At 34.0% G+C, this 12,538-nt stretch overlaps 1 protein-coding gene across 1 annotated transcript in view; it reads left to right on the plus strand.

Annotated features, from left to right (window-relative positions):
* Nucleotides 1-12,538, plus strand: part of BLTP1 (bridge-like lipid transfer protein family member 1) — a 205,727-nt gene that overhangs the window by 96,644 nt on the left and 96,545 nt on the right. Inside the window, exons 27-32 of the mRNA XM_077770881.1 lie at nucleotides 2,054-2,304; nucleotides 4,977-5,235; nucleotides 6,061-6,898; nucleotides 9,295-9,365; nucleotides 11,016-11,189; nucleotides 11,663-11,783. Coding sequence (XP_077627007.1) covers nucleotides 2,054-2,304; nucleotides 4,977-5,235; nucleotides 6,061-6,898; nucleotides 9,295-9,365; nucleotides 11,016-11,189; nucleotides 11,663-11,783 — 1,714 coding nt within the window. The remainder of the gene's footprint in view (nucleotides 1-2,053; nucleotides 2,305-4,976; nucleotides 5,236-6,060; nucleotides 6,899-9,294; nucleotides 9,366-11,015; nucleotides 11,190-11,662; nucleotides 11,784-12,538) is intronic.

A 12,538-nucleotide genomic window follows, 5' to 3' on the forward strand; every position in this document is an offset into this window, starting at 1 on the left:
GGACACAAAAGTTATTAATTTCTGTAGGTTAGTGTTTTTGAAAAGTATAGTTCCCAAACCACCACCATCAGTGTCTCCTTGGAACTTGTTAGAAATATATATGATCAGACCTTACCTTACTAGACTCTAGGACTGGTGCTCTGCTCTCCATGTTGTGATAAGCCCTCTAGGTGATTCTAATGTAAGCTAAGGTTTGAGAACTACTGCACTGGATTATAATAAAGGTAGGGAAAGGGAGCTTACATTTGTTATTCAACTTATGTATTCCAGATTTTATATCAAGTGCTTTACATATGTTATAGCATTTAATCTTCAAAACAGTCTTATTAGGTATATCAGACCATAATTTTCTAGTTGAGGAAACTGAGGCTCAGAAATGTTAACTAACATGTCCAGAGTCCTAGAGTTTTTAAGTGGCACAGCTGGAAATAGAGCCCGTGTCTAGATGACTGCAAATTCATCTAGAGTTCATGCATTTTGCTAAGCTTTTTGCTACACCAATTAGGTAAAAACTAAGTGTGTGGAATATGTAAGATCTTTTATTTTGATAGTGCTTAAAATAGTTTGCTGAATGACTGAATCTTAATACTTTATAATGGAGAAGTGATTTGCATTTGATAACATTTAGTTGCAGTAATACCTCAGATTTTCTCTAATGCTAAGGCTTTCTCATGTATTTTTTTCTTCTGTCTTTCTGGACTGATGTTCCACTTCTAAATTGATACATTTCATCTCATCTTTCACACCTCAAATATTACTTTTTGAACGGTTTCTTCTTTTTCCTTATCACAATACCCTGTTTATTTTTTATTACCTCATAGCACTCAGTATAATTTATGATTAGATATTTTTGTTTATGGCTTGTCTATGCCTCTGTACTCTAAACTTCACATGGATTAGACTGTCATTTTCACCTGGCACAGTACTAGGCACATATCGATCTGTTCAAGAAATATAAATGAGTGAATATAAAATGAAAATGATAATACCTATTCTGTCTTCCCTTGAGGACCCTGAGGACCCAGTGAGATAATGCGGCTAAATATGCTTAGCAAAACAGACCTAATATGAGGTGATTTTATTCTTTAAAGTTTAAAAAAGAGGAACAAACATATATATCCCATGTTTGTATTATGTTTTTTTAAAGAAAGGAAGATAGTTAATAATATACTGATGGACTTATATGTATGGACTGCTCTCAGAGCCTGAAGACTTTTACGTACATTTTCTCCCATTGTCTTAATTCTTAATACTTCATTTGAAGTCCTTATTACAGATATATTACAGTTTTTCTCTAAAAGATAGAATGTATCATTTTGGCCTTATTAAGAAATAATTTCTTACTTGCCCCACATTTATAGTATTTTTGTGTATTTACCATGTGAAATAGACTGTGAAGCTAAAGGTGATAAAGTATTAAGTATAATTTGTACCCATGGTTTTGTTTTTTTTTTTTACATTAATATTTAAAAGATTTAGTCCTTTTGAGAATATTTAAATATTCTCAAAATTTAAATAAAAATATTTAAAACCGCTATTTAAAATTGGATTTAAATGTCTGATCTTTAATATTTGCTTATTTTTAGCTTTTACATATATATGTATACATATATATATATATGCTGTGTCTCTCTTCCTGTTCCTACTTATTTTCATCTCACCATGTTGAGACTGGATTTTTTTTTTAAATGTTCATTTATTTAGAGAGACAGCATGCAAGTGGAGGGAGGAACAGAGAGAGAAGAGAGAATATGAAGCAGGTATTGGGGCTCAATCTCAAGAACTGTGAGATCATGACCTAGCTGAAATCAAGTCAGATACTTAACTGACTGTGCCTCCCAGGCACCCCCCAGACTGTTTTTTTTTTTTTTTAAGAAAGACAAAATGGTTAAAAAGATATTCCACAATAAAAATAAACATTTGTGTTTACCTTGTCTTTTAAAAATATTAACAATTAACTTATTTTTAATTATTTGCCAAAAAGTTTTTTATTTCATAATGAGTTTTTGTTATGTTGTTGTTTTTGTTTGTTTCTGTTTTGGGTTCTGTGTAGGTTGTGGTTTTTGTGGCCGGACGATACCCTGAAGAATAAGAGGTGTAGGAACAAGTGTGGTTGTCTCGGTGGCTGCAGATTCTTTGGTGGCACAGTAACTGGCCTAGATTTCTTCAAACTTGAAGAGTTGACACCTTCCAGTAGTTCTGCATTTTCAAGCACGAGTGCAGAGTCTGATATGTATTACGGACAGTCTCTGCTACAGCCTGGAGAATGGATTATTACTAAAGAAATTCCCAAAATTGTAGATGGTAATGTGTTGTCATTTGTGCTTATCTTTTATTATCTTTATCCTTACGTCAGTCGGAGAGAAGCTCAGTGTTACTTTGTTCAACTCAATTTTTTGAGCAGTCTTATAGGAAGAATTCAGTATAATCTAATTTTGCTTTGCAGGTGATTTAACTAAAGCTAGGTAAGACTAGTGAGTTTTTTATAGTTACACAAGGCAAAAAAGTAGGCCTGTTCTTCAGATCTCCCATTGTTGGTATTGTTGATCTTCCTAGCCATGTGTATTCTGAGTATTACATATCATTTCCTAGAAGTCAGCTTCCAGAGATACACTTAAGAATAGCTGTACTCCAAGGTAACAGTTGTTTTACCAAGTTTACTTTTTATAGGAAAACTTATCAGTAGTAGTATTTCTACTATTGGGCTTCATGTTACCAACTACTTTTACAAGTTACTCTTATTATCGCTAAAAATTGAGCATGTCAAGAAGAGAAGTGTGGCTTTTCCTTAGGTCCAGTATGATAACTTTGTAAATCTGTAAGTTTGGTATGAGTAGTAAATGGTGGGTTTAAGTAGTTCCTAGTAATTCTGAATTTTCAAGCTTAGATTTAGATTTATCTAGTATCTTTTCTCTAAAGACTTCAGAAATGGATTTTCCTTTGGGTTTTTCAATTGTGGGTTCGTACAATAAGTGCAGTATTTACTGCTTAAGTTGCCATGCTGTCAAGAAGTGAAATTTAGAAAAGTCTTGATATTTTACTAATATTAGCCTTTTCCTCTTCATCTATTCAGAAACATTGACAGTACTGCCTTTGGTCTGTAGACAAAAAGGGCAGGAAGAAGTAGTTTTAACTTAAAAAGTTTATTGATTTCCCATGCACAAGGAGCTTTTAGAGGAAAATGCTGAGCTACATATGCCAAACTCTTGTTCTAATGATATTTCACTAAATGTTAATAGATAAGTATGTGCATCTTATTTAAGGTTGTTTTACTTATGCATTTATGCTTAGAATAACAATACATAAAATCTGCAAACATCAAAACTTATTGACATATAAAGGATAGGAAAGATAATAAATAAAATTTATCATTTTTCTTATTATTTCCTCACATTTGAATAATGTTTGTTTTTAAAGGTTTTCACAGGCACTTTCTCACTTAATCTTCAAGCTCCCATGTGAGTTCTGTATATTCTGTGTTTACAGTGAGTAAAGTGAGGCTCATCACTGAGACTGAGTTACATGAAATCACAGAGCCAAGTAGATGGCATAGCAGAAACCAGAATCAGAGCCATCAAAACCACTTCAGTGTTATTTCTGCCGTACTACAGCTGGCACTAATTTCAACACTGCTTGATTTTGTAATCTGCAGATCACAATTTAACCATAACAAATGGAAGGAAGAAAATTACAAGGAATTTACTCTTAGTAGTAAAAGAGGGAAGAGAACAAATTCTCCAACTGAACAAAGCAAAGCTCATTATAACTCTTATAATGTATAATAGGGATTTTCTGTATCTCCTGTCAATTCTCTCAGGAGTGAGCTATAATTCACAAATTGCTATAAGTTTGCTATAGATTTAACCGCTATGTAAGTATGTGACTTTCTGATTATTGTGGTTTCCAGGAGCCAAGTATAGATATACAGTGTTATGATAGAATCAAGGAAGGCACATGGTAGACCTCAGGATTTCCTTGGAAGGTTAATGAACACTCATTTCCTACCACTTACAAGTGAATGAAACTCAGTTTTCTTTGACTTTTACTGCTATGATTTTTCCATTTGTGGTAATGGAAGCAAATAATTACCTACATTGTAAGTTCTTAAGTCTTCCTACCCCTTAAAGTGCATCTAGGACTGCGTTCTCTTTGGAGAGAGGTTTTCTCCTATTAATAGATTCCTTTCTTGGGTAACATGGGGATGGCTGGAAGAGAATAGAAACTGGGCCAGACTTATTTTTTTTTTTTTGGATCTAAGCAGCTGTAGAACTCTCCTTTCATTCCCTTTCTTCCACATTTACATAACACTTCACAAGGCTCTTATAAAAGGCCGAGGAAATATTCCACATTAAAGAATACATGACAACTGAATTCAATAGTATATGATCCTAGATTGAATCTTGCATGGGAAGGGGCAGAGGTGCTTTAAAGGACATTATTGGGTCAATTGAGAAAATTGGAAAGCGCACAGCAGATTAGATAACAGTATTGTATAAATACTAAATTTATCAAGTTGATAATTATACAGTGGTTATGTATTATTCTTAGGAAATAAACATTTAACTATTTAGGGTAAAAGGCCACAATGTCTACAAATGACTTTCAGTTCAAAAAGCATTATGTATACATCATTCATAATAGAGCAAATGGGGCAAAATGTTTAAAATAGGTAATTACAAGTAAAAGATTTACAGTGGCTTTGTATTATTCTGTAAAGTTTTCTGTAAGTTTGAAATTTTTCAAATAAAGGTTAAGAAAAAGAGGAAGAAAAATTTCAATGTCTATGGACTCTGGATCCATACCTAATGTAGGTATCTTTCTATAGTGTTTAGCATATTGTTATGTGAAATTGAATACTTCTGCTTTTAAAAATGATTATATTTATAAAAATAGGGAATTGGATTAAGTGCTCAGATTTTTCATAAATTGCTTTTGAAATTATTATGTTCATATAATCTGCTTTTTTGTTTGTTCAGGTAATGTGAATGGCATGAAGAGGAAGGAATGGGAAAACAAACCAGTGGGAATAGAAGTAGAAAGAAAAACCCAGCACCTTAGTCTTCAAGTACCATTACGATCTCATAGCTCATCCTCTTCCTCAGAAGAGAATAGTAGTTCTAGTGCTGCACAGCCTTTATTGGCTGGAGAAAAAGAAAGCCCCTCTTCTGTTGCTGATGACCATTTGGTTCAAAAAGAATTCTTGCATAGTGCGAAAAGAGATGATGGCCAAGTAAGGTCAGTCGGTATTCAATTAGATTTAGAAACCTGGCTATAATAAGATTGTAATTACCAAAAATTTTGGCAAGAAAAACTTTTTTCCTCTCACCTACTACAGAAAATTTTCTCCTCCTGAACATATTTTTAAATCTCAGTTTGCTGTTATCTCTCCAACTACAAAATTAATATGTACATATTCATTCCAGAAATAGGAAAATACAGAAAAATATAATGAAAATAAATGTTTCTTGTCATCCCACAGATACGAAAATTTCAGATTTTACTCCACTTCCCTTGATTATTCCTTTATAGTCCCTATTTCCATGTCCTCCATTTTCCCCCCTCCATTTTTTCTTTCTCTTCTTCTTATAACCTGCCATTATTAGATGTTATCCCTCAGGACTCTGTTCTGTACCTTCATCTCTGCTCACTCTGTACAGTTTCCCTAGACAGTCCCAATAATGGTTGGGCTTTAATTATGGTCTTTAAATGTTAAACTCTGGCCAGAACTTTGGCCCTATAGGCCCAGCTTTTTTTTTTTTCCCCTGGTATTTCTACTTGGATGTTTCATAGAGACCTCAGACTCAACCTATAAAAATTATACTTTGGGTTTCTTCAAGTTTGTATTGTGCTGTAAGCTGCCTCAATTTTTTCAGGCCCACATGGGGTATGAACACATGTTGTGCCATTTTGCTACTTTGTATAGATATTTTATTGTAAAATTTTAGATTTTCCTTTATTTATAAAAGAAATGATTAAAATTACTAAAAGCGTTTTCTAAATGCTTCTCTTTATACTTATATGATGTACACTATATGGTAATAGCTTTGTTTTCTGCTTTAGTATTCCTACAGAGATATCAGGAAATAGCCCCGTGTCTCCTAATACTCAGGAAAAGTCAGTAGGTCAATCTCCTCTGAGATCTCCCTTGAAACGACAAGCCTCTGTATGTTCCACTCGACTTGGAAGTACCAAGAGCCTTACTGCTGCTTTTTATGGGGACAAGCAGCCTGTTACAGTTGGAGTTCAGTTTAGTAGTGACGTCTCCCGAAGTGATGAGAATGTGCTAGACTCACCAAAGCAGAGAAGGAGTTTCGGTTCATTTCCATACACACCATCAGCAGACTCCAATTCATTTCATCAGTATCGATCAATGGATTCCAGTATGTCAATGGCTGATAGTGAAGCCTACTTTTCTGCAGCTGAAGAATTTGAGCCCATTAGCAGTGATGAAGGCCCAGGAACTTATCCAGGTAGAAAAAAGAAGAAAAAGCAAACACAGCAGATTGACTACAGTAGGGGCTCCATATATCACAGTGTGGAAGGGCCACTTACTGGCCATGGAGAAAGCATTCAGGATCCCCGAACTCTGCCGTTCAAAACTCATCCTTCCCAGGCTTCATTTGTTTCTGCGTTAGGTGGAGAAGATGACGTTATAGAACATCCGTATGTTGTAGAAGTTGAGAAAACAGTAGAGAGTGAACAGATTACTTCTCAACAACCTGTGATGAATTGTTATCAGACTTACCTTACTCAGTACCAGGTAATTAATTGGTCAGTGAAGCACCCTACTAACAAAAGAACGTCTAAGTCATCATTGCATCGTCCCCTTGATCTGGACACTCCAACCAGTGAAGAAAGTTCATCATCATTTGAACAGCTTTCTGTTCCAACTTTTAAGGTACAAACCAAGCCATTAGTTTCCACTGATATGTTTAGTTAGATAAATCAGTTTTTAAGATGTTTCCAAAAGTATTCTCAGTTATTTTAACTGCCTCTCAAAGATAGAATTTCTGAAATCATGGCTTCATGTGTGACAATAAGTCACAGGGTTATTGATGAGTATTATAAGTTTAAGCATATCAAACTCAGGAATAGTTTCAGGCTTGATTGTCACAGTATTAATTAATATATATGGTGTCTGTCTACATTATGCTCTAAGATTAGGATTAGGTCTCTGTGATTCAGATGAAATTTTGTAATTGTTTTTAATATCTGGTGTTCCTTCTGCTCAATCTGTAACTGCTTCTAAAAAAATTTGTAGTTGATTCTATGCAAATCCAATTCCATGCACTTGACATTTGAGACCTTCTAGTTTAGCAGGAATTGGTTATTGTCCATTTCTGAATGTGTTCTGTAAATAGCTTTTTAAAGGAAAACTAAATATACATCAAAATAAATTTAGTGATAATAGCCAATATGGAAACTACTTTTATTAAAATTATACATTTATAAGAGATTTTTAAAAATGATTTTAAAGACCAAAATTAAGCATGAAAATCTTAGGAAACTGATTAACAGTGTTTAGGAATCTTATGTGGTATTTACTTACATAAACATGTACATTTATTTAAAGTGTCTAAAAGTTAATTTATTGATTCTTAATTCAGATAATTTATTACATATTACTGTGTGCCAGGCATTTGACATACAATGATGAGGAAAACAGACATAGGACTTATAGTTTAGGTGTGGGAGCCAGACAGTTAATAAACAGATAGGTATATGAATACAAATTGAGAAGTGTCTTATGAAGATAATAAAAAAGAGAATAATGAGGGCAGGGGGCTACCTATATTGTATTGACATGAAAGATCTATCTGAGGAGGTAATATTTACCCTGCAACTTAAAGTATGAGAAGGAATTGATGATGGGAAAACCTGGCACAGGCAAGAGCCTTGCTAATATTCTAAAATGGGAAAGATGTCAGTGCACATGAGATATTAAGTTAGTAGGGAGATTCCTCATTTTGAGACTAGAGCCCTAAACAAAGGACAGATCATTACGGACTTAGAGACCCCAGTTTCAGTAGTTACAGTTTCATTAGGAAATTTGTGAGAGCTGTAAGAAAGTGTGATCTCTTGTACTTTAACTGCTAAGTAGAATTGACTAGCAGGAGAACAAGTGGGGTAATCACGTAAGAAGCTATTGTAGCAATCTGTGCAAGAGATGACAGGGCTCGACTTAAGTAACGCTGGAAATGTGATAAATGGTGTTGGAATATAGATAAGCATTTGACCACTTTGTGTTGAAGAAAGAAGAAACATTAGTGACCATTACAAAATTTTGGTGCTAAAGTTGTGCCATTTCTTGCCCAAGATAAATGACCCATGTTAAGATTTCAAAATGTTCTTTTTATTCCATGTGAAAATATGTTGGTATATGAATTTTCCAGTATAAAAAATTCAGTGGTACTTCCAATGCAGAATAGCAACTGAGAGGTTAGAATTATTTTAGTATTTGCATAATTCTTTCTAGTTTGGTTAGGTAATCAAATCTCTGCAGTAAAGGGGTACCTGGGTGGCTCATTTGGTTGAGTGTCTGACTTCGGCTCAGGTCATGATCTCACAGTTTGTGAGTTCCAGCCCTGCATCAGACTTTGTGCTGACAGCTCAGAGCCTGGAGCCTGCTTCAGATTCTGTGTCTCCCTCTCCCTCTCCCCCTTCCCTGCTCACACTCTGTCAATCTGTCTGTCTCAAAAATAAATAAACGTTAAAAAAAATTTTTTTTTAAATCTCTGGAGTAAATAAGTCAAGGAAGTAATTCATATCTTTAGATAATTTCAAAGTAGAATATAGGCGGTAAGAAGGTCATTTTTCTCTATTAAATCTGAATAACTGGCTAGCATTTAAAAGAGTTCAGTTTGGTTTGAATAACCAAGTACATTATTAATTTTATTTGTTATCTGCAATATAGTTTTTCCTATAACTTAATGTTTCTCTGGGATTCTTTCTCAAATGTTGATTGTGTTAGAAGAGTCTAAAATTAGTTTAAGAAAAGGTCAGAAAAGAAATGACATTTGAAGCACTCATTTTTAATCTTTAGTTGTGTAGTCTTTTACTCTCATTGTTGAATCCTCAGCCCTGCCTGGTCATTTGTCTGAATAATCAGAAAATAAAAGTGCCAGTTGCATATTTTATATGATTTTCTCAATTTTTTAAACATTTTTATTTTACATATAAATAGCATATTAATAAGGTAATCTGGGTATTCACAAATACCAGTTGATAGCATAAAATTAAAGAACAATTAATATTAAAATTCTAGACTGTAAGTAATGTTTTATATTATTTTAGGTTATCAAACAGGGGCTCACAGCTAATTCTTTACTAGACAGAGGAATGCAACTTTCAGGATCAACTTCAAAGTAAGTAGAAGTTACATACTTTTGAAGTTTAAAGTCAGTCTTTCTTGATGACACATGGAGTTTATTCTGAGGAATAACCATTCTTTACTTACTTAAATGTAAACTTTATTATTTATTTATTTATTTAAAAATTTCCCCCAATAATTTAATTCTTTTACCCATTGGCTTATTTAGAAATGCAGCACTTGATTTCCATGTATTTGAGAATTTTAAAGATAGCATTTTTCTTTTAATTTCTAATTTCCTTTGTAATCACATAATATATTCTTTATTATCTTGGTCTTTATATTTTTTGAGACTTGTTTTGTATCCCAGCTATTATTCTGTATTGGTGAGTGTTCCACAAGCAGTGGACAGGAAAGTGTTTTCTTTGGTTGTTGGGTGGAGTCATATTCTGCACATGGCAGAGTTGGTGGATAGTGTTGTCAAATCTTCTCTAAGCTTACTGGGTTGTTGGCCACCATTTTTGTTAGTTGCTCGGAAAGTACTATACCGTTAACTGAAGTTGTCAATTTATCTATTTCTCCTTCAGTTCTATCAGTTTTTAAAATGTATTTTGAGGGGCGCCTGGGTGGCTTAGTCGGTTAAGCGTCCGACTTTCGCTTAGGTCATGATCTCGCGGTTTGTGGGTTCGAGCCCCGTATCGGGCTCTGTGCTGACTGCCAGCACAGAGCCTGGAGCCTCTTTCAGAGTCTGTGTCTCCCTCTCTCTCTGACCCTCCCCTGCTCACACTGTCTCTCTCTCTCTCCTAGAAATAAATAAAAGTATTAAAAAAAAAAAAGAAAAAAGAAATCACTTTAAAAAAAAATAAAATGTATTTTGAAACTCTTAGTATATTTAACACATTGTTATGTCTGCTTATGTCCTTTTATCATTACAAAATATCCTCTTTAGCTCATGTAGTAATTTTTTTTAAGTCCACTTTGATATTAATCTGACTACTTCATCTTTCTTATGCTTAGTGGTACGTATGGGTTAGTGGAGTATCTTTTTCAATTATTCTTATTATTTTTCTTTCCACATGTCTATAGTATTTATACTTAAATTTCACTTCTTCTAAGCAATAAATAATTGGCCTTACCTTTTATATTATTATTTGTTTTTCAGCTGATTTATTCATTCTTAAAAATAATATTTCATTGGCCATCATGTGCCAGGGATTATCCAGGGCCTTGGGAAAATGAAAGAAAAAGATTAATTCTGGAACTTAAAAAAAAATTATTTGTGAATTAATTACCACAAATAATTCATTTTTGTTGTCTGTCATGGCTTTGCCAACATTTATAAGCAGCATGTAGCATTTCTGTTAGACATACTATTTAGACATACCGTAACTTGGCATATCAAAATTGAGAACTAACAAGAATTCAGTACTGTAATTTTCATATGTTGGGGAAGCTCCATCAAGTAACTATGTCAACATTTTTTTTCTTACTTGATATATTAACCATCTTAGATCAGTTTTCATTTTTGTACCTCACCTGTCCTGTCTCTGAAAAGCATTTGGGACATAAAATATCTAGTCCAATTCCATGAAATTTTTAGTTGAAATAAATGTACATTTGAGTGGTCACTCATCTTAAGGAAATTCTAAGTTCTGTTCTTTCTCATGATCTTTTAAATACGTATTTTGCTTGTTAAATTGTATAGTACACCATATACTCCTCTGGAAAAGAAAACTGTTGATAACACAGATGATGAAACATTAACAGAAGAGTGGACCCTGGATCAGCCAGTCTCTCAGACCAGGACCACAGCCATAGTTGAAGTAAAAGGGACTGTTGATATTGTTCTGACTCCCCTGGTGGCTGAAGCTTTGGACAGGTATTTTTTTTTTGTTTACAAATATAACTACTATTTTATAACATGATAAGTATATGGGATATATGTTTATAAAGAAGAATGTTGACGATGGCTATTTTGATAGAACAAATATGAAAATACATCTTTTAAAGGTTTATTTTATCATTTGTTTTTCAGCATAAATAATTATATTGCAGTATTACACTAATTATATTGCAAAATATTTTCTATTTTTTACTTTGGGATGATAAGCATAAAATGATAACACCCAAGAACTAATTATTATGTTTGATATTCTTAGTCCTGTCTACGTAATGAAGGGAAAAAGGGGAAATAATAGATTTCTCTGTCCTGCAAGGAGCTTATAGCCTAGCAAAGGAGACAAAACTAACCTGAATAAAATCTAGAATGGAAATAATGGACCAATTTAGATAAACTAGACTGTAGTATTAAGTGATATTTCGGTTTTTCATTTACTGTTTTTCTTCCCTCAGGTATATTGAAGCAATGGTGCATTGTGCTAGCACCCGCCATCCAGCTGCAATTGTAGATGATCTCCATGCCAAAGTCCTCAGAGAAGCTGTTCAAAATAGCAAGACTACCTTCTCAGAAAATGTAAGAACATTTTTATTCAGTGAGTGTAGCCAATCAAGTACTCTTCATATATATATGATATCTAAAATTGAAAAAAGTTTAATGTATTAACATTTTATTAGTCATTTCAGTTAAAATACAGAGACTTTTTTTATGTTCATTTATTTATTTTGAGAAAGAGAATGAGGAAGGGGCACAGGCAGGTAGAGAGAAAATCTCAAAAAGATTCCACAGTTTACACACCTGTGATATCATGACTGAGCTGAAATCATGAGTCGGTCTCTTAACTGATTGAGTCACCGGGTGCCCCAAGATTATTTTTCTTCACTTCAGTGAATCAAGTCGTCATCTCCTGGTGTGTGATACTCTACTTATGTTGTAGTTCTAGCTACTGAGCCAGTTTCTTTTTTTTTTTCTTTAATTTTTTTTAAATGTTTTTATTCATTTCTGAGAGAGAGAGACAGCGTGAGCAGGGGAGGGTCAGAGAGAGAGGGAGACACAGAATCTGAAGCAGACTCCAGGCTCCAAGCTAGCTTTCAGCACAGAGCCCGACGTGGGGCTCGAACCCACGAACCGTGAGATCATGACCTGAGCCGAAGTCAGACGCCCAACCCACTGAGCCACCCAGGCGCCCCCCACTGAGCCAGTTTCTTAGCAATCATATCATGGTGATTTTCCATTTGACTTTCAAATTTATCTGAGTCATATTTGGGCTAGAGACTAGAGGCAAGATAAAGAGAGGTTGATTATTCTTAATGATCAGTTACTCAAGACAT

Source organism: Crocuta crocuta, unplaced genomic scaffold (genome assembly GCF_008692635.1).
Source record: "Crocuta crocuta isolate KB4526 unplaced genomic scaffold, BGI_CrCroc_1.0 scaffold331, whole genome shotgun sequence".
NCBI classification, from domain to species: domain Eukaryota; kingdom Metazoa; phylum Chordata; class Mammalia; order Carnivora; family Hyaenidae; genus Crocuta; species Crocuta crocuta.